General features: G+C 41.1%; 1 protein-coding gene across 1 annotated transcript in view; it reads left to right on the forward strand.

Moving 5' to 3' along the window:
- Nucleotides 1–22,073, forward strand: part of COL28A1 (collagen type XXVIII alpha 1 chain) — a gene marked incomplete at its 5' end in the record, with an annotated part of 144,637 nt that overhangs the window by 75,170 nt on the left and 47,394 nt on the right. The window contains 4 exons of the mRNA XM_079786735.1: nt 178–246; nt 938–1,006; nt 13,118–13,186; nt 15,967–16,035. Coding sequence (XP_079642861.1) covers nt 178–246; nt 938–1,006; nt 13,118–13,186; nt 15,967–16,035 — 276 coding nt within the window. The remainder of the gene's footprint in view (nt 1–177; nt 247–937; nt 1,007–13,117; nt 13,187–15,966; nt 16,036–22,073) is intronic.

The following is a 22,073-nucleotide window of genomic DNA, read 5'->3' on the forward strand; positions in this document are numbered from 1 at the left end:
TTATGAAGAGATAATGAGTTACCATATATAGTAGGATTTCCTTCTAAACATTTCCAAATCATTCCTTTTGCACTTATCAAATCTACTTTTGGCTTATTGAGTTGGTAGTGTGCTTACATTTTACCAGGTGTCCCACAGTTTAATCTTATGATATCACCTGGTGTGGAATTTATCCAGGGTGCCCAAGGCCCGCGAGGACCAGTGGGTGCTCCAGGACTCAAAGGCGATGGCTATCCTGGTGTGGCTGTAAGTTTGAGCATTGCTTTTATTTATTTCCTTCTTCCCTGCCCCCCTTCTCCTTGTTTTCCTTCTTCCTGCCCTCCCTTCATCATTCCTTTCTCTCTGCCTCCCTTCCCTCCCTTCCCTCCCTTCCTCCATCACTCCCTCCCTTCCTCTCCCCCTTTCTGCCTCCATCTGCCCTCCCCTTCCCTTTCTTCTCTTCCTCCCTCCATCCATCTCTTCCTCCCTCCCTCCCTCTCTTTCTCTTTCCCTTCCTTCCTCCCTTCCTCCCTTCCTTCCCTTTCTTTCTTTCTTTCTTTCTTTCTTTCTTTCTTTCTTTCTTTCTTTCTTTCTTTCTTTCTTTCTTTCTTTCTTTCTTTCTTTCTTTCTTTCCTTCCTTCCTTCCTTCCTTCCTTCCTTCCTTCCTTCCTTCCTTCCTTCCTTTCCTTTCCTTCCTTCTCTTTCTTTCTTTCTTTCTTTCTTTCTTTCTTTCTTTCTTTCTTTCTTTCTTTCTTTCTTTCTTTCTTCCTTCCTTCCTTCCTTCCTTCCTTCCTTCCTTCCTTCCTTCCTTCCTTCCTTCCTTCCTTTCTTTCTTTCTTTCTTTCTTTCTTTCTTTCTTTCTTTCTTTCTTTCTTTCTTTCTTTCTTTCTTTCTTTCTTTCTTTCTTTCGAATACTGCAAACAAAGTTGCTCACTCTCTCCCTTATCATGACATCTAGGGACCTCGAGGATTACCAGGACCCCCCGGACCAATGGGATTACGTGGAGTGGGGGACACTGGAGCAAAGGTGAGATTTTAAAGTAGGTAACATAGTAGCTTCTAGACTCGAGGGACGTGATTTTGGTATGTTTATTATTTTTTTAATCAGGCATGATAGAAGAGTAGGGGTATCTAAAGAATTGATAAAGTTATTAATCCTCATCCATGGACTTCCTGGGGACCTTGCACTCATTTGAACATGTAGCTTAACTTTATGGTTTTTCTCTTGCTTTCCTTGTGGCAGTCCTCACGTCCCTTTGCTGCTTTGTCTTCCTGCACCGAGATCAGTGGGTTCAGAGCCCTCCTCTCTTTCCTAGGTGCTCTCATCCCGTCCCATGGCTTTAACCACTAGCCACGTGCCAATGGCACCCCAATTTCTATCTTCCCTGCTCTAAGCTCCGGTCTCACACCTCTGGTTTCTTCCACACAGCTCCTCTTAGATTTCTCACAGACATCTCTAACCTAACATCCGAATGGAACCTTTGCTTTTCACCTCATAAGCTTGTAAATGGCACTCCCATGCGCCCCACGCTGATGTGATGATACCTGAGTCATTCTTGGTCCCTTCCTTTCCCCCTCCTTCCTCCACATCGAGCCCCATGGTAAATCCTGTCAGTCCTACCTTCAAAACATATCTTGACTCTGGCTGGTTTTCTCCTGCTGCTTCCACCAGGGAAGACTGCCTGGGCTATTAAAATAGCCTCTTCATTGGTCTTCCCTCTTTACCTCTGGCCTTCTATTACCTAGTGGGCAGAGGGCTCTTTTGCAACCATAAATCAGATCATATCTCTTTCCTTCTCAAAAAACACTCTGGTGGCTTCTCTTTGTGCTGAGAACAAGCCCCAGCCACTTACCATGGCCTATGAGGCCCTTCATGACCTGACCGTAGCTCCTGCCCCTTCCTCTCTTGCTGCCAATGCCACCCCCTCCCTGCCTGCTCCCCCCTCCCCCGCAAGCCACACCAGCCTACACTACACACTGCTTCAGCTCATCCCTGCTTCCAGGCCTTGGTTCTGCCAGGATGGCTCACCTCCCTCACCACCCATTCAAAAGCAATCATCTTTCTCTCCCCTCCCTTCCTCCCTCCCTCCTCATCACTATCATATCCCTTTGTGTATTTCCTACATAGCAGGTATCACTTTCTGAAGTCATCTTGCTCATTTTCCTGCCTTGCATGCTCCATAAGAGTAAGTTTTCTTCAATGAAAGCTCTTTGTTTTGTTCCCTGCTAAATTCCCCACGCCAGACCTAGGCGTGCCACCCAATAGGAGCTTTATAACATGTTGAATGAATGGAAAATGAATGAATGATCAATATTCCCTGAAAGAGAGCATTTTTCCTTAGAATACGCCAACTCAGTTTTTTGGTTTTTGTTTTAGTTGTAATACCAGTTTATTCCTGGGAGCATGTCTGGGCAGCATCCACTTTCTCTGCAGCATCCACTTACTCTGCAGCATCCACTTACTCTGCCACCATCTTTAATCTCCTTAAAATTGTTTTTCTTGAAATATTAATGTTTATTGCATGTAACATTATTATATTTAAAATCGTTTTTCTTGAAAACAACTCAGTTTTTTTTAATGCATCCAGGTCATTAGGGAGAGATGTTGTAAGTGCTCAATGTCAACGTTTTGTCTTTTTTGGGTCTCTGCCCCATCACTTAGGAGGGACCACACCTTGAGATTGCTTCTGTGTGATGAATGAGGCAGGCGTTCTCTTGTCCTCTCCCAGTAGAATGAAAGATTGAAGACCGTTAGCACTAAATATCCTGTCCCAAGGAGATCTCTGTCTGTCAGGGTGATCATGGGAGTCCAGGAGAGGCTTGTCTGACAGTGCCCAGTGGCCTGTGCAGAGCAGACACCACCAGGTGCTTTGATCAAGGATCTGGCTTGGTCAGACTAAGGACTCTCTCCCATCCTCTACACACCTCGGCAGTGCCAGTGACCTTACTGAGTTTAGGTGTTGTAGTATTTTTTTTCTTTAAGGCAAAGCATCTGTCAAATGTTAAAATTTAAACATAGAAAGAAAAAAGAAAAAAATGTTGTTTTTACACCACATATTCCTTTAGTTAGAGAAACAGAAGCTTATTCCTATTTATAGTGAGGCATGATATAAAATCTGTTAAGTATATACTGGAATGTATTTGTATTCCAGTGGAATTGTATGATCATTTACATTTCCAGAGTAGATTATTATAAAAATTTTTATATAAGTATATATTGTATTATGTTAACTATACTATTACGTCACTATCTTACAGTGAGCAGTAATAATTAGGCACAGATAGAGAACATTTAAAAATTTGATTCCTGTGAATGTTCACTGTCAGATTATTTAACATGTAGACTAAAACACTTACTAAATGATTTCATATACAGCTTTTCTCTAAGTCCCTTGTATTTATTTCCATATACACTTCGGGGGGGGGCGGGGGGGGGGGGAATCAAGGAAAAAACTGTTCTTTCTAAGTTTTATCCTGCCTATTTTTTGTAACAGTCACCATGTTGCCAGAAGCTCTATCTGAAGTGAAATAGTATCTCTGTGAGCCCACACGGGGGGGCTGAATGGAAGCAGCAGCCTCTAGCTCACTTCCCGCTGAAGGGAGAAGAGAACATTAGCCAGGACCTGTCCCTGTTCGCCCACCTCCCTCCCCGCTGCCTTCTCCTTCTCTCTGCTGCCTATTTCTGCCTATGGGGGGAAATTAAGTTATCCTGGCGATCACTAGCCCTGGAGGGCGATGTCAGGAGTGTGAGCTAGCCTTAGAATCCAAGGACTTGGATCAATCATTTGAAAATACAGGAAAATTTAAAGGCAAACATCAGCTTTTCATAACTTTCAAAACCATCTCTCCTTTTTAAAAGAAGCCTTCACATGTCTATGTGGCCTTTTTTCTTTGTTTTCTAAAGAAACCTTGGATGCGCGCGCATGCACACACGAACAGAAGCTGGTAAAGAAAGGAAAATATTCAGAGAAGTCTAATTCCCACTTAACTTTGTCCTTCTGGGTTGGCAGAGTGAAGGTGAAACTCTCAAAATACTTAAAGTCAGTGGTAGCAGAAGTACAGGACTTAAGTGTGTGCAAAATTTCTCTCCCTCCATTTTGACTTTTAAAAAGGCAGGGAAACCATATTATATGTGTGTGGTTGTATAGACATATATAGCTGATACGTTTTTCATTAAAACTCTGTGTAGTCACCTTAAAATACTGGCCTTAGGGCATTAACTTATAAAACAAATGTGTTTTGAAATGAGGAAACCATTAAGGCAGACTATTAATTTATGGTGGGATTTTGTGATATTTGGTTAAGGTCACATGTGTTTAGCATATGACACAGACCTTTGAATCAAAGCTTCTATGTTTCAAAACATATAAAAACCAGTCCCTGACTTCTTGCACCCTTGTGGTGCTCCCGGGCTTTCTTCCAAGTGGACGAATTCCTTATGACATCAGTGGCTGTAGCACTTCTATATACATTACCTTGAATATAATCCAAATTTTGACAAGGGCTTCTGAGAGATTTCCAAAAGCCTTGTAAAAACTACAGCGTTCAAGGTAAAAGAAGATATAGTTTTAAAATCCACTTTGGAAACACGCCCTGAAGAGCAACCGACAATTTGGTTTCTTGCTAAGTGGGATGCGCTCATCCAGTGCCCTGACCCCTGGATCCACATTCCCTGCTCCTCTATGGGGAAGTCAAGTTCAAAGATCCTGTGTAACACTGCCTGCATGTCTGTACTGGACCCTAGAGACTAAGAAGGACCCTTTGTGATTTGGGGACGATCATTATATAAATCTCATTTTCCTTTGAGAAACTCAGGTAACTTCCCCCCCGACACCCCTGTATTTTCACCCCCAAAGACTCATGAGGTGCATATTGTCCCAGGGTGATTCACTGACATCTCTGAGGGTAAGAGTTTGTTCTTGGCCTCTTAGAAGAGGGATGAATGCAAGGAGTGGCTCTCCGGAGCTCCATAAAGGCAGGTGCACCCCCCGCCATGTCCCTCTCTGAGCTCTTTCAGCCCCTTCCGTGTGCTAGTTCCTCACAGAGAAAGCATGGCCTGTCCAAAGCTCTGGGGCCGCTGAGCTCAGGCCAGTTCTTGCACAGAGCAGATCAAACCTGGCATTTGGGGCCCTCAAGGGACCGCTTAACCATCAAGTGGTTGGAATAAGATCTGTGGGCAGAAAGACTTGTTGGGTTGTTGTTATTATTATTGTATATTACCTAAATATTATATATTACATACTATCTAAATATTTCCAGGATATTGTGACATTTTTAAAAAACCCACTTATTTTATCGATGAGGAAAGCAAGAACCATAAAGACTGAACAAGTTGCCCCTTTGTAATATAAACAGTTTTGATACTATATTGTGTTTGTGTATGAGAGGGACACTATGAATATGGATGAAAGACTAAATGGATGAAGAAATCAGAGCAGAAAGAATGGCTTGGCCTGCTGTATATATAGGTGCTCAGGCTGCAGAGCTGTCCATCTTCTGACTATCAGGGCACCATTTAGTGTTCAGTTGGATTGTTTCTCTTTCCAGTCTAGCTTTTCCATCGTCATGCCTTAAATTATGTAAACATTAAAGGGAAGCATAAAACCTAACCCCCAAAGAGTTAAACATTTTTCAAAAGTTTTAAATGTTTAACTATTGTAAATGCATGCTTTATTTGACAAAAGTGGCCCATAGTCATAAATTAAAATGCACGTCTATGTGAAATTCCACTGAGTACCATTATTCTAAAAATGTTCCCAGCATCTGAATCCCTCCTCTGTTCTCTGCAATGGCTCACATATGTGCATACCACCAACAGGCAGTGGCGGAACAGAGGAGCGATTCACAGAGCTGCATTCGGAATTTGTAGATTCCATCGGCGGACATGGAGTGGACAAGGAACTCCATTTTGAACAGTGTCTGACAAGGAGGGCTGGCCTAGGACACAGACTTCATGATAATGAAGTTAAGGGTCCATGATTCCAAATTGGAGTTGAAGAAACCCACCTCCCAGAACTTGACTGCAAAATTGCTACAGGCAGAACAATCAGCTCAAAAACACACACACACAGGACTAATTAAAGCCAGAGCCATATCAAATTTAAATGCCAGACTATTTGACCTTTAGATTTCAGCAAAGGTCACATTTAAACCAGGAAAACTTGACTAGGTGACTTTTCAAGGTCACTTCCCCATTCAGTTCTATGCATGATTGCTAACATCAGAGCTGCACTCCAGGCTATCTTATGATTTTCAGTATTGCTTTTCTCTCTGCTGTTTTCCTAGCTCTGAAGTACACACATACGTTCCCTTCAGCCCTGGAGACACACACTAAGTCTTCTTAACATTCTCCACCCATGCCACCATCAATATATTTTTATTTTTCATCATGCAGACTGGAGGAAATTTTCCCCAGTGGAAAATTATATTGAATATCAGTAAAAGAGAGCCTTTTCCCCCATGTCATTAGGAGGTAGTGTCAATGTTTCTATTTTCAAGATTTCAAACTCAGCTGAATAAGACTCTCCCTCTCCAATATGATTCTTGGCATAGGAGAATCATTTGCTCATCTTTGATGAGGTGATTTTGAGAAAAGGAAGAAAATATCAACAACAAATCTCCTAAATCCTAAAGCAAGTTTTTAAAATTATTATGGGCATTGATTTATTGCTGCTTTGAAGTGAGTATTAAATTTCTAGAAGAGAAAATGACTTGAAGAATTGAAATTATTTTAAATATTTTGAAATTCAAATCTGGGAAAAGACACTAAAGGAAATGTTATGTTTTCTATATAACATTTAGAATGTTAATCATTTTCTCATTCCCTTGATATTTGTGCTGGTAATTGTTACTGTCTCCCTTTTCAGCATGTGTCAGTAAGAAGTGACTGAGGGATATTGACAATGGCCAGTCAATAATCAATACACATGGTCAATGTCTGGGTTGTTTGTCCATAAGCTTAGAAGGCCTCTAAAATTTCCATTGACATTCTGGCAACACAAGTGAGATATTCAAGAGTTATTAAACCATTGCATATGCTCATTACATCATTCAGTCCAGAATGGTACTTATGCTCGTGGTAGTTGGAGCTTGGTAGTTATATCTTAATTTTATTTAAAAGCCAGAAAGAAAGAAACATTAAGCAGCTGCTAATCATCGCTTTGACTTCTACCTTATTTTAAAACTCAAGCATTCCTTGTTTTCATCATTTAGTAGAATCTTCAGTATACCATTCCTTGGAAAATTCTCAAGAAGCTAATTATTTCCACAGTAAATTTAATTTGTTTTTTATTGTCCCCAAAGTAAAAAATAAAAGCATAAAAACTCTTTTAGAACAACTGCAACTTGCTTCTACAGTCTTCTCAAAGAGTGACAGGGATTTAATTGACACAGATGGAGAAATAATGATTAAAACCTTATTAAGGTGTGTGGGGAACGGGGGAGAGAGATAGTCTAATGGGCAATTTTGTCTCTATGAGCACTACCTTTTCAAATATTGTATTTCAGTCTTATAAAATATAACAGACTGTCTCCTTATCACTATTCTGCTTGAGACCCCTGCCACTTGTTAGCTATGTGACCACAGCAAGTCATTTAATCTCAGTGAGACTTAGCCTCCTCATCTTTGATTTGGGGTAAGGATGTCTACTTCACAGGGTTATTCTGAGAAATGAATAGAATTATGCCTATAAAACATTTTTATAAATTCTAACCTACTAAAGTAGTAGAAGTAAAAGGAGTAGTAATAGCAGCCACAGTATGTGTTTTTCGGCTAAATCAAGTATATTGCAGTTGGATAAAAAGAGAGAATAAGAATTTGTGTAGGCAGGAAATCTGGAATGAGACCAGCTAAAACATTGGGGTAAACCACAAAACTGAGGAATGGCAATGGGGGGAAATGGAAAGGGAAGCCTTAGACATCTGGGTACTGGTGCAGATTGTGTGGGCCTCTTAGGAATCTTACAATCAGGTTATTTCGCTTCTTCTCCTTCAGAGAGTGTGATGGACTCAATGTAGGGAAAGAACTTTCACAGCCACATAGCCATGTGTTTGCATTAAGTGGCAGCTGGAGGAAAGTCTATGGAGAAGTTAGCATATTTCATCCAGCCCCAGCCAAAGACGAGAGATGAACTCTGAAGTCAAGCCTTGGTTTGAATTGCCTCCAGCTGCATGGTTTTTGGCAAATCATGCATTTATAGTATTCTCCTTATTTGTAAATTGGAGTCAGATGATGTTCATTGGACCACATAAGAAAATGAATGAAAAGCACCTGCCATGTAATAAACTTAATACATTTTAATTATTATTTATTTTATTATTAATCATAATAGTTTTAAGATGAGCCAAAGCAAAGATTTACCAATGAGAAAATGAATAATCATGATAGTGCTTTTGCTTTTTTTCTTTCTTTTAAAAAGTAAAAGATTCAATAAAGTGATTACTAGGATCATTATAAGATTATGTATGATTTTAAAGGGGTTGAAAATCACTCTGCAAGGTTACGGTCTAAGTAAAATCTCCAACAAATCATTTGTTAAGTTCACATATACAAATACTGCAGATGGTCCTAAACTTGACCATTTCCTGTCAAAATGAAAGGAGTGTCTCGTCTAGAATCCCTTTTGTGAGCCAAAAGGAAGCTGTTGGCCATCTAGTAGTTGTTCTTTTTTGAGAGAGTGGAAGTGGCAAGGAAGGGTAGGACTTAAGCTATGGTCTTATGGAAGTGATGGGTATAGCTACAAATGCCAACTCCACACGTTGCTTTCTGGTTTGCTCCTTGTCTCCTAATGCAAGGGCTCCCTCTGCAGGCTGCAACAACCCTCAGATTCTGCATGGGAAGCTAAGTCCAGCTATGCAAGTACCTGCTGCAATTCTTTTTACTTGTGAGTGCTGCTGTACTCACTGACAACAAAACTGAAATGTCATGGTAAACACACTCCTTCGGTTCCACTGGTGCTGCACTGTGGCGTAACTGCTGCTATCAAGTGTGAATTGAGTCCTGACAACACTCCCCTTATACACATCCACCTAGCTGTGTGCTGTAGCCTGGCATGGGCACGTGGCACACAGAACAAATGGCAGGATGCATTTTAAAGACCTCACGTAGGAGAGAGACACTACCTCTATGGACTCACACAGCACGTTAAATGCCTGATATTCTCATCAATTGAAAAGTATGGTACATATACTGTATACCAAGGAATGACCCTGGTCCTATGTTGCTGACCAACTCTAACATCTGCAGTCCGCGTTACAATTTGATTTAAGGTCTATCAATTTCATATAGGCTTGTATTAGATTATGTTCACATAGGTCAAAAGATACAAACGAATACTTCGATAGATAAAACATAGCTAATTATATGAATAAGAATGGACTTGTTTGAGGTGAACATTTTAATACCACATATAACATGGAACCACACCCTTACAAAACTCATTTGCCAAAATTCATGTATAAAAAGGGCAACAATATGCCCACAGGGTCAGCTATGCTATTGCATTTAGCCCCAGACATTTTTAAATGGTGAGGGTTTGGGGGAACTAAATAAGAGGAAAAAAAAAGAATAACAAACTTGATGAGAGTAGCTTAAGGTAAACTCACAACTTCAACTATTTTTCCCACTTGGTTTCCCATCTGGGATGTGTGTGTGTGCATGTTTATGTGTGTGTGTGTGTGTGTGTGTGTGTGTGTGTGTGTGTGTGTGTGTGTTAGTATGATAAATACAATTTGAGACAGCAATGTTTACTAAAATCCATCACAAGAAAAGTATCATGAATTAGAGTGTCAAATTCTTTCTTAAAAGAAATACTACTTTATTAACAGTCTCCATCTGCCTTCTTCCTCTTCCTCTTTGTCCGCCTTTCTATCTTTAAAATCTCATTTTCTTCTCCTGATTAGGGATGAACATCACAGTAACCTTTTCTTACCCTCACTGGTGAGATATTTATGAGGTATTGTTCATGGATTTTAAAAAGATGTTATCAAAAACATTATGAAAATTATTAAGCACATACAAAAGCAGAAACACTAGTAAATTCTCATTTATCTATCACACTTCTTCAACAATTACCAACCTGTGGTCAACCTTTATCTGTATCCCCCATTCCTCACTTCTTTTCTTTGTACTGCATTATCCCAGCAAATACCAGACATCACCCATATAGAGCTTTAGCATTTGTCTCTCTAATGTAAGAGCTATTTAAAAACAAACCAATAACACATAGCTGCAATATCATTAGCAAAACTAAAAAATATTAATAGCAATTACATAGTATCGTCCAATTTCTAACATTAACCCTTTGCACTCGCTTGCTTTTTTCTCGATTCCTTTATTCTAATGCTAACCGTGTCGAGTCACACTGGACATCCGAGTGCAAAAGGTTAAACTTTCCCAGTTTGTCTTATAAGTTTATGATAGTTTGTTTGTTTGAATTGGAATCCAAACAATGTCCACACATTGCATTTGAATTTGCATCTCTTTTTAAAATCAAAGGTTACATATCTTTCATTTTTTCTTTGCACTTTCTTAGTGGATGGGTTCTTCATCCTTGAGGATTTTGCTGATGGCATCCTTATGTTTCTCCACCCTCTCTTGCTTTTGTTTGTTTGTTTGTTTTTGGTAGTTAGATTTAGACACCTGCCAGAATCAGATTCAGTTTTTCTTAGCTAGAATACTTCATAGGCGGGGTCATATAGTCCCATTGTATCACACCAGGTGTCTAACCTCGTCATGGAAGGGTAGAGATGAAGAGAAACACGAGAGAGGAATTCATTGTATCTGGGTGGGGTTTAGAGTGACCAGGCAAAGAAGACCATTATTTTTTGATAAAACATTTAATGATTCTGGATAAAATCTACTTAACTATGTTTACTACTTAACTGCTTAACTGTGCTCTGTTTGCCAGAGGGACTCTAAATGTAGCAAGCGTGTGAATCAGTCAGGTGTAGTTGGAGACCCTCACTGGGTGAATTTATAGACGCTCCCTTTAAAGGTACTTCAGAAAAGAGAGATGACAAAAATGTAGGTAAGACAAGACATAAAATGTATGTATTGTATTCTTGGAACTCTTGATGATCAGAGTGATTATTTAAGTGAGGAGAAACTTGGGGCCACTCAAATGTGGGAGTCAGGAGAGAGGTTTTAAATGGATAATTAGTACCAGTAGTCTCAAAAGCAGTTAAGTAGTAACAGAAAGAGATGGAGACTGGAGGCCAGAATCATAAAGTGGTATGGAAGCAAAATATATAATATAAAACTAGAGATGAAAAGAATCAAGTCAGTAATAAAGAATCATTTAAAGTTTTCCTCAATCTTTTAAGGTTTGTTTCCTCTAGAAGTATTTTAAGGTTTGTAAGTAAAAAGTAAAGGATAAGCTGTTTCTCTAAATAAACAGTTTCATCATTTCTTAAAATCTTTGAATTTTGCACTGTTGAAAGGTGTAAAGTATTTAGCTCCTAATAGGACATGGACAAAACAAGACCCAGAGCAAAGAGCTTGGGAGATCTAGGGTCAAAGCCTGGCTCTGGTCCTTTTTTAAAAAAACCAAAAATAACTTTATTGACACATATTTAATATATCATAGAATTCACCCATTTCTGTGACTGTTTAGCAAATTTAGCAAGTTGTACAGCCGTTACCATAAATCAGTTTTTGAACATTTTCTTCTCCTCAGTGAGATCCCTCATGCCCATTTAGAGTTAATCCTATTCCTGGCCCCAGGCAACCACTGATTTACTGTCACTATAGATTTGCCTTTTCTGGACATTTTATATAAATGAAATCAAACAATATGTCTGGCTTCTTTGACTGCAAATAATGTTTTAGGGTTCATCCATGCCAAAGCATGTTCCTGTAGCTCATTCTTCTTTATTGCTGAATATCTCACACTTTGTCTATCCATGTACCAGTTGATTGACATTTAGGTTGTTTCCAGTTTGGAACTGTTATGAATAATTCTGCTAAGAGCATTTGTATGTACCAGTAGGTCCTGGTATGGACATATGTTTTCGTTTTTCTTGGGTGTTTACCTAGGGGTGAAATTACTGGATCATAAGGTACATTTATGTTGAACTTTTAAAGAAATTGACTGCCGAACTGTTTTCTAAAGTGGCTGTACCAGCAAAATATGAGAGTTCCTATTTTTCCACATCCTCCTAACTCTGCCTCTTAATAGTTATGCAGCCTTGAGCAAACTTTGGTTTCCTCTTTAGCAAAATGGGTGGCATAGAATGTTAACATTTGCTAAGTGCCTACTCTGTGCTAGACTCTGTGATAGGAGCACTCATGTTCGTCGTCTCACCTCATTGTTCTCCCCGTGAAATGTAGAGATGTTTTTCTGTGTATCTGATGAGTTTACTGTGGCCCAGAGGAGGTAGGTAAGTTCGTCATCACTGTGATACAGGATGGTTGAAATACTAAATTATATCAAATAACATATATGAGAGGCCTACTAAAGTGTTAGGTACATAGGAGGTGGCTAATGAAGAGATTTTTATTTCTCTGCTTCTTCCCATCATCATTCACATCTCTGACAGGTCTAACCACAGGGCCTGACTTACCCGAAGAGGTCTCACCACCTTTCTGGTGACAGTGACCTGTTATGAAACTGTCACTCTATGGAGAATCTGGAAAGCCTTTATAGAATTTATCCTGCAGTCACAGCCACCCTAGTGGCAGAAGCATCACAGAGCCAATCCCAACCCAAGTAGCATAATCTTTGCTGCACAAAATGAGAGCAACTAGTTTAGGATGGGGTTATGTTTTTTCACGATTGCTTTTATTTGTGTCTCTTTTCACAATGGCAGTATAGTATTTTTTTCTCTCTCCAAATTCCAGAGAAGGGAGTTCTGGGAAAAAAGTATATATTAAGGTTGCCAAGCAGTTAATCGACTTGATTGCTTTGAAATGGATCCTGTTGGCTTGAAGATTGAATAAAGAGCAATAAGAAATGAAAACAAAGGGAGATAACACTCCCTTTGTCAAGTTTAGGAAAGTGATGTGGGTTAAAAGGACTCAATTCAAAGGTGTGGAATTTTAAAATATATATTTTTTGAATATGACATGTATTTACTATTTTAACTATACAACATAAAGTGTTTTTAAATACCAGTAACTTGTCATTCATTGTCTTTTCAGGGAGAGCCAGGCGTCAGAGGACCTCCGGGCCCTTCTGGGCCTCGGGGCTTAGGAACCCAAGGGCCCAAGGTGAGTCCTCAGGTCTGTGCTCTGTGTGAGGGTCAGGCACTGTTAATGACAACCGAGTGAACATTAACTTCAGAGTAAGTGCTTATCTTGGTGTTTACTCATTTTTTTTCTTGATTACTGATGAAAAGTCTTCTTTTCTCCTATCATGTGAACTTTCAGTAAATAGAACATTTAAGTTTATAAAGCTACTAGTGGCCCAGTGCACGAAATTTGTGCATGCGGGCGGGGCGGGGGTTGTCCCTCAGCCTGACCTGCACCCTCTCCAATCTGGGACCCCTTGGGGGATGTCTGACTGATTGGGCCTAAACTGGCAGTCGGACATCCCTCTCACAATCTGGGACTGCTGGCTCCTAACTGCTCACCTGCCTGGCTGCCTGATCGCCCCTAACCACTCTGTATGCTGGCCTGATCGCCCCTAACCACTCTGCATGCTAGCCTGATCACCCCTAATTGCCTGCCCCTACCGGACTGATTGCCCCAAACTGCTCCCCTGCTGGCCTGCTCGCCCCCAATTGTCCCCCCCCCGCCAGCCTGCTCGCCCCCACCTTCTGCCCCCTGCCAGCCTGTTTGCCCCCAACTGCCCCTCTCACCAACCTGATCGCCCCCAACTGCCCTCCCACCAGCCTGCTCGCCCCCAACTGCCCCCCCTGCTGGCCTGCTCACCCCTAAATGCCACCCTCCACCGGCCACCTCGCCCCCAAATGCCCCCCTCCCCCTGCTGGCCTGCTCATCCCCAACTGCCCCCTCACCTACCAGCTTGCCCCCAACTGTCCCCCCCTGCCAGCCTGCTCATCCCCAACTGGCCCCCCTGCCGGCCTGCTCGCCCCCAACCCCAACTGCCCTCCCCTGCCGGCCTGATCGCCCCTAACCGCCTCTGCCTCGGCCCTACCACCATGGCTTTGTCCGGAAGGACATCCAGAAGGTCTTCCAGAAGGTTTCCCGGTCTAATTAGCATATTACCTTTTTATTAGTATAGATTATTTTCCCCCAAAGAAACTAGTAAGCCAGTGTCTCTTAAGAAAGTGGGTGCAAAGTGGTCAAAATATTTCTAGGCTCATTGGAGGCTGTGCCATCATTCAGAAGCACATCTTTACTTTGGCCAGAGGTGCTTCAGGTGCCCTTTTAACAGGATGCCAGCCAATGTATCTATTGTGTATACGTGTGTAGGACACTGTCAGAGCCTCAGTGCAAGGGTCTAGGCTTACTGTCTCCATGGAAGGTAACAGAAACTTCCTTTGGCTCCCTTTGCTCTCATTTCTATTTCTCTTCCTTTTGCCACCTCCAATTTGGTAATTATTCATCTGTTTATTCTTTTAATCCAGTTTCTCAAGGAGAGAGATTTTGTCCTCCCCTCTGCACCGCAGGGGGACATTTGGGATCATTTCGGGCCGGGGGTGGGGGGAGCTCACAACCGGAGGAGGACTGTTATTGGCATCTAGTGGGTAGAGGACAGAGATGCTGCTAAATGTGCTGCAGTGCACAAGACAGCCTCCCATAATAAAGAATTACCCAGCTCAAAATGTCAATAGTGCTCATTCGTTTGCTCAACAAATGTTATTTATTTATTTATTCAAAAAGTGAAGTAGAGAACGAGCAGGCATGTTCATAGGGAAAACAGGTATCAGTAAGCCACCCAGCACAGATTCAAATTTCAAATAGATGTATCTATGCCCAAATGCACAGAAGTGAATTAGAATCCTGTTACAGAGAGAAAAGCAGAGAGGCTTTATGAGTCAAAGTTACTAAGGATCTCAGAATTACTAAGATTCTTTATCCTTTTTTTCTTTTTTGTCCATCAACTACATATGGGCAGCGGGCTATTTCTTAACCTCGTAGTTCACTTTATATGGGTGAAGACTGCATCCAAGATGTTAGCTATTGTTATTGGATCTATTTTTTTCTTCAGTGTCATCTTTTTGTTTAAATTTTCTTTCTTTTCTTTTTTTTTTTTTTTTTTTTTTTTTGCAATGAGCAGGTATTCCTCTTATAATCAGAAAAAAAAAAATACAGCTTTTTTTTTTATACTGGAAAGAAAAAGTCTGACTTATACAGTAACTTAAATTAACCCAGCATTTCTACAAAGCTTATTCCATCAAATATTAATTTGGGAACTTCTGGGATAGTTAAACTAATCACTCTATTGTGGGACTTCTTTGTGGCTTTAATATTTTAATATGTGGTAGAGATCTCCAAGGAGAGGCACATACCGTGGTGTAGAACATTTTCCAATCTCAGTTGGCCACAGAAATTTTTCCTTAAGAAATATGGGGTCCACTTACATTATAAGGAATATGTACTGGGAAATCATGCATTTTTTTGCTTCATTTACATATTATCTCAAAAATTCAACACTGATCCACATTAATATCCGCTGATTCTTTACCTACAACCCTGGTGAATGAGCATTCCATATTGAAATGGAGCAATAGATGAAAGGCTACACAGAACAGTGTGTGTGAGTGGTCCTCTCACCCCTGGTGTCTAGAGGTTGGGGTTAGGGCAGCTAAAGGAGCCCAAGCTGACAAAGCTACAGGGCCAGCACTTACACCAAGCAGTTCTGTCTTAAGTCTTCATTTATATTTGGATTATATGTAAGATTTTTGCAAAGGATTCTGTGGCTTAAAAAGGTTAGAAAATCACCGCTATATTTAAAACATGATATAGCTTATGGGCAGCGTGGATGAAGGTTCTGATCAGACTGAAGTAAGAACAGAGCCAAGAGTGATAATACATTGTTTCTCCCTAAATCTTCTTACACTTGTCTGATTTCTCTCCAACAGGGTGATATTGGGCAGAAAGGTTTGCCTGGCCCTCCCGGCCCCCCTGGCTATGGATTACAAGGAATTAAAGTAAGTGAACATGATTGTGCTGGAGTCCCATCTCAGTCTACTAAGGTGACGGAGAAAAGACGCTGTGGACAATATATAACTGTTATGAAATGAATTTAATATAAGCTTAGCCATTAAATTTGCATATAGTATTTAAAGATACCATCCAGCCATGTAAAAATGGTGTAAGTGCATTGTTTCATGAGTGCTAAACATAACATAAACTGCTTGGTGAAAAATTTAACTGTTGCAGCGATTGGCTGTGCTGCTGCTGTGGCATCCCTGGTCCTGGGAAACCCTGAAAACATGACGGGCCCACTCCCTCCGGCACGGCAGCAGCCTCTGGTCATTCCTGTGCAGTCCCCGCTGTGGCCTGCTGACCCTGCGCTGCAGGGGCGCTCCAGCTCCCAAAGGCTTCAGAGCTTTTTCTAAACCGCAAATGTCTACTGATTGTATGGATGAATGGGGGGCTGTGGCTCTTTGGTCTCAAAAGGGCCTTGGTGTTTCAGGTTCACAGCAGAGGTCAGGGGGTTATATGATGCCATGATCTTGGCCCCATGTGAGCCTGCAGAACTGGCCTTTTCCCTAGATATGGACTCTAGACATGCCAGTACTTCCCCAGGTTAAGTCATAAGGGACAAGGGATGGGGCTGGGTCTTGAGAGAAGTCCTTAATATGCCCATTAGTCCTTGAGGGGCCAGGCCTTTACAGGGGCCAGGAGGAATCTACTGAGAGGGTGGGCCATTCTGGTTAAAAAGCCAATAATGGGGACAGACAGAAATCTTCATTTCTACTCAGGAATCATTCCCGTTTCCCTCTCTCCCATCTTTACGTTAGTTCCAGTGTTCTTTCCGCCCCAGTGTCCACATCTGAGTAATGGGGATAATGACAGTACTATGGTATTTCCTAAAGTTGACGTGAAGCATAAATGAGACAGAATGCATAATGCACTTAACACAGGCTCAGCACATGGTTGCCTATGCAGTAAATGTTGTAGTTACTCACATTGTTATTCTTTCCTGCTTCTCTTCTCTTTCTGCTAGCACTTGTATTTTCCAGGATGAAAGTCCAGAACGCTGACATTCACGTGATTTAATGCTCTAAAACATAAAATATCAGTTGCATTAATTAGTGCAGGCAATGGCTTCAGTATCCAAAAAGACCCCAACATGTACAATGGCTCCAACACAATAGAGCTTTCTGTTCACATAATAGGCCACGTGGGTGTTCATGGTTGGTGGTCAATTTTCTTCCACATAAAATTTCAGAGAACCTCATCTTCTATTTATGGTTTCTCCATCTGCTGGGCCTACGTACCACTTACTCCCGGCAAGCAGAAAGAGAGAGCATGCAAGAGGCACACTTGCTTCTTAAACATCTAGGCTAAGAGGTGACAGACTTCATCTGACCACATTTTATTGGTGGGAACTAGTCTCATGGAAAGGGCGTCTCACTCTGTGCCCAGGAGGAAGGGAACCAGAGGCTTGGTGAAGAGCTGGCATTTACTGCCACAAATAATTTAACCTGTTCATAGGTAAGATGAAGAAGTTATGTGTTGTTCTGAAGTATGTTGGTGGTTCCAGAAGAGAACAGGAAACAGGAGGGTCTCCATGACTACTTCCAAGGTGCCTCGTCACTCTCCTGATGGTATGGGGCACAGTGACTTGGACTTTAAGAACTGGGGTCAGCCCTATCAGGTCTTTAATCCTATCTTGAAAAGAAAACATAGAGCCTTCGCATCTTATTCATTCATTTCAACCAGCCTCAGCAGCGCCAGTGGGTGATTTAGAAATTGTTTTGAGTAGACAGGCTGAGTACCAGGTAAATAGCTGGACAAGGCTTGGGGTTGAGTGGGACCAGGACATTTTCCTTTTCGACTATGAAGTCAGGGTCAGAGGATGAGGGACCCTGAAACCTGGTAGAGAGCTGTGGTTCCAAGACTGGGGGAGGTGGGCATGGCAGCAGAGGAGGGAGGCAGTGCTGGCATGAGGAGCCCCACATCGATGCGAGATAAGGAGGACCCAGCAAGGAGGCTCCTGTGGGGAATAAGGGAGGGTGCGAATCCAAAGGGGTTACTTGGGATGCCAGTGTTTGAGACCAGCAGAGTGGTGATGGGTTTTTAAAGAACTTAAAATTTTATTTTTCAATTACAGTTTATATTCAATATTTTGTATTAATTTTAGGTGTTCAGCATGCTGACATTTTAAATTGTTCTGACTTTCTCTCTCCCCTTCCTTTCTTCATGTCTTCCTCTCTCCCTCGTTGCCTACTTCCCACTTACTCATATCTAATATATAAATACATAAATATTATATGTTTATTCCTTTTCACTCTTGTAACAGACACTGTCCATATAAAACCAAGTTGAGTGAAGGACTTAGATAAATTCCTCTTAGATTCAGCTACCATCTTGATGGTATTTCCCATGAATTTCACTGTTGAAAATTTATGAAAGGTATTTTATCTTTTCCCCCATCAATACTTAGTTAGATGTTTCTAGTATACATTTTCTCCCTTCTCCTTTCAGCCAGGGAAGAGATGCCTTTACTACTCAGAGCTTTGAGCTCGGGGAAAGAAGTAGGGCCATATACATTCTCAAAGTTTCATGCGTTATCTTCTTCAAGCCTCACCAGCCTGTGGTGTAGGATCGAGGAAACAGGGCACAGAGATGTTAAGTAAGTATCCAGGGTCACTCACAGCTACCTCTCCAGGCAGCCTCCCTGAGGAAATCACGCATTGGGTAGTAAATGTCAGAGAGAAGAAAATGATCAGCTTGAGACCTTCAAAAGGAGATGCCACTCCAAATTTTTATTTGCACGTTGGAATGAAAAGTTGGCCCTTCAAGATGAGAGACATATGCAGTGGGTCTCTTTTCCTGATAATCTAGATTGAGTAAGAGAAAGAAGTATGGAAAGAGCACTTCTTTTACCCCCCGAGTGCAGTTCTGTCAGAAGGCAGGGGTTGGACTTAGCGACCTTTTGAAATCACTGGGGAGGCACAAGACTAGGAATTGCAACCGGATCTGGGCTGGCATGTGGAGCTGCCCTGGGTGAGGCTGTACTCACCCATTCAGAGGCTTATCAGTCCTTTCTGGTTGGGCTCCTTTGTACTGCAAACCTCTGTGACAAGTCAATGAGTCAATGAGTAGCCAGCACATCTGTTTTTATTGCTTTTCCAAATACCTTCAGAACTTCACAATGATTGGCTTTTTATTAGCAGTACCTTTGCTTATCTAGCTCCAGGTATGGCTTCTCGTTTTGAATATAAGAAGCGATGGGAAATGAGATAAGTTACCTATTCAAGGTCACTCAGAAAATCCCTAATGAAGCAAGGGTTATGCAGTTTTCTGGGTATGTTGTGACTCAAATGGTCAGGCTGTGATAAAGACAGCCCCAGCATACTTTTTCTTTTATCTTATGAAAAATTCTTCAATCATAAATTCTTCAGAAATGCTTCTCACATTATCAGGGCGGAAACCATAGGCCCAACTTTCATGCATTCTGCCCTATAGGGGAGAGCCAAACAGTGAGAAGAGCCCAAGTACTGAATGGAGAGAAACAGGCAGAAAAATTATCTGCCTCTGAGACAGAGAGAGGGAATTAGGAGGGAAAAGAAAGAATAGGAAATGGGTTACGATGACTTTTTTAAAAAAATGTTTTCATTTATTTTAGAGAGAGAGGAAGGGAGAGGGGTAGACACATTTGATTTGCTGCCTCCTGCAAGCCCCCTAGTGGGGATCTAGCTCACAACCCAGGCATGTCCCCTGACTGGGAATCAAACTGGTGACCTCTTGGTTCATGGGTCGATGCTCAACCACTGATCCACGCCAGCCAGGCATGATGACTTTTTAAAGACAATATAGTTAGTAATGCTTTTGTTCTTACACTCTTCTATTACCTGAAATTAATATATTTATTGTCTTTGGTTAAATTTTACCGGTGTTCTACTTCCATCATTTTACTTCTTAAAAGATTATTTTTCTAAGTATAGAATTCTAGGTACACAGTTTTCCTTTCAGCACATGGAAGATTTTCCTGTCATTTAGTTGTCATTGTTCTTGAGAAGTTGCTATTCCATTGGTGATAATTTGCCCTTTTCTCTGGTTTTTAATGCTTTCCCTTTTTTTAAATTTTATTTTATTGTTGACAGTATCACAGATGTCTCCCATTTTCTACCTGTCTGTGTCCATGGGTTATACATATGTGCATAAATGTTCTTTAGTTAATCTCTTCCTGCCCCCCCCCCGCCCCTGCCAACCCCCCACTCCCGCAATGAGATCTGTTATTCTGTTCCATGCATCCACACCTCTGGACCTATTTTGTTCATCAGTTTATTTTGTTCTTTAGATTTCACTTATAAGTGAGATCATGTGATATTTGTCTTTCTCTATCTGGCTTATTTTGCTTTGCATAATAGTCTCCAGGTCCATCCAGGATGCATTTAGATGTAGACTTCATGTTATTTATCCTCTTAAGATAAATAAAATATATTTTTGTTAATTGTTTCTGGGAAATTCTCTGCCTTATCTTTACAATACGTAGCCGGAAGCAATCTGCCCTAGTCTTCCCCACTTCACACCCTCTCTGTCTTTCTGGAACTGCAATTAGTTAAACATTTTTATTGTTTCCTCCTGCATATCTGTCCTTTCATATTTTCACTCTTGTCTTTCTGAGTCACAGTAACTCTAAGAGTTTGCTAAATCTTTGTCCCAAGTAGATCCCGGGAAAGGATCTGGGGTGTTTATCTAAGGCGTCCCTTGAGGTAAACTTTAACCATGCAGGTGTTGGGACATTCAAGTAGTTGCTAGCGAAGAGGCTACTTTACGCAAGAAGGACCAAGGGCAGGCTTAGGACTGAAAAGACCAGAAGCTTTAATTTCAATTTTAAGCATACGCAAAATAATTCAATTAACTGCCGGAGGAATTACAGCACATGAAACATATGCAGTTGCAAATCACGCAGCATTTTATTACTCACACAAGTTCCTGATGCTGTGGGTACAGGCTTAATGGGGATCCCAGTGGTGCTGTCCTCTGGGGTCCAGCAGCTGGGCTGGTCCGGTCCGGATGCAGGGAGTCGGCGTTCCTCACCGAAGAGCTTGGTCGTCTGGATTGGGAGGTATTAGCCGTTCTTCTGTTGTCTGGCAGAGAGAGGAGCATGGAGTGGCGGCGCTTGCCAGACTGACAAAAGGACGTGCCTTTGTGGCTGTCTCGACAGGCGAGCACCGTTAGCTGGTCGGGACCTATTTTTAAAGCCTGTTTCGTACCCACAGCAGTTCAGGTGGCTATCAATGAATTACGTCAATACACACATGTTAATCTCAAATGGAGCAAAGGGCTACATGTAGTTATCTAGGGAGAGTACATCACTCACACAAATGGTTATCTTAGCAAGTCACTCTGAGTCAGTAACTGAAGTTCAAATCCTTATCTATGGGGTACACACGCTTCAGGGCAGTGGGGAATGTGTCCTTAACATCACACTTTAAGTTTCAAGAAAGTTAACTCAAACATTTTAAAGCCTTTTTAACATTTTTAAAGCATTTTTAAACATTTCTATATATTACTACCAATCTTTTTTCAGCTGTGTCAAATTTATTAGTCAGTCCGTTAAATTTTTAGCTTCAATTATATTTTTCATTTCTAGATGTTCATTTTTAGTTTTTAGAATCCACATAGTCATGCTATATAGAGTTTTCTTTCAGAAAAAAAATTCAGATAATTTCCTTTCCTTGTTTAAAAAGCTTCTAAAGTTTTCCTGTAATATTAAAAAACTTAAAACAAAGAAAGAAAAAAGAGAGAAAAAGCTCTAAATGCTGTATCTCATCTGGATGCTGCCCACTTCTTTGACTTTATCTTACCTCTCTCTTTATTTCCCAGTGGTTTTTAAATTAAATTTATTGGAGTGATATTGGTTATATCATGCAATACAATCACGGCACCATGGTTTTTTCTGTCATTCCTTCTGTAGGGCCTTTGCACTATTGTTTCTCCTATTTGAGCATTTCACATGGCTGGCTCTTTCTCTTCATAACTCTTAGCGCAAATGTTATGTCCTTAG

This window comes from Cnephaeus nilssonii (genome assembly GCF_951640355.1).
Source record: "Cnephaeus nilssonii genome assembly, chromosome: 12".
NCBI lineage: Eukaryota > Metazoa > Chordata > Mammalia > Chiroptera > Vespertilionidae > Cnephaeus > Cnephaeus nilssonii.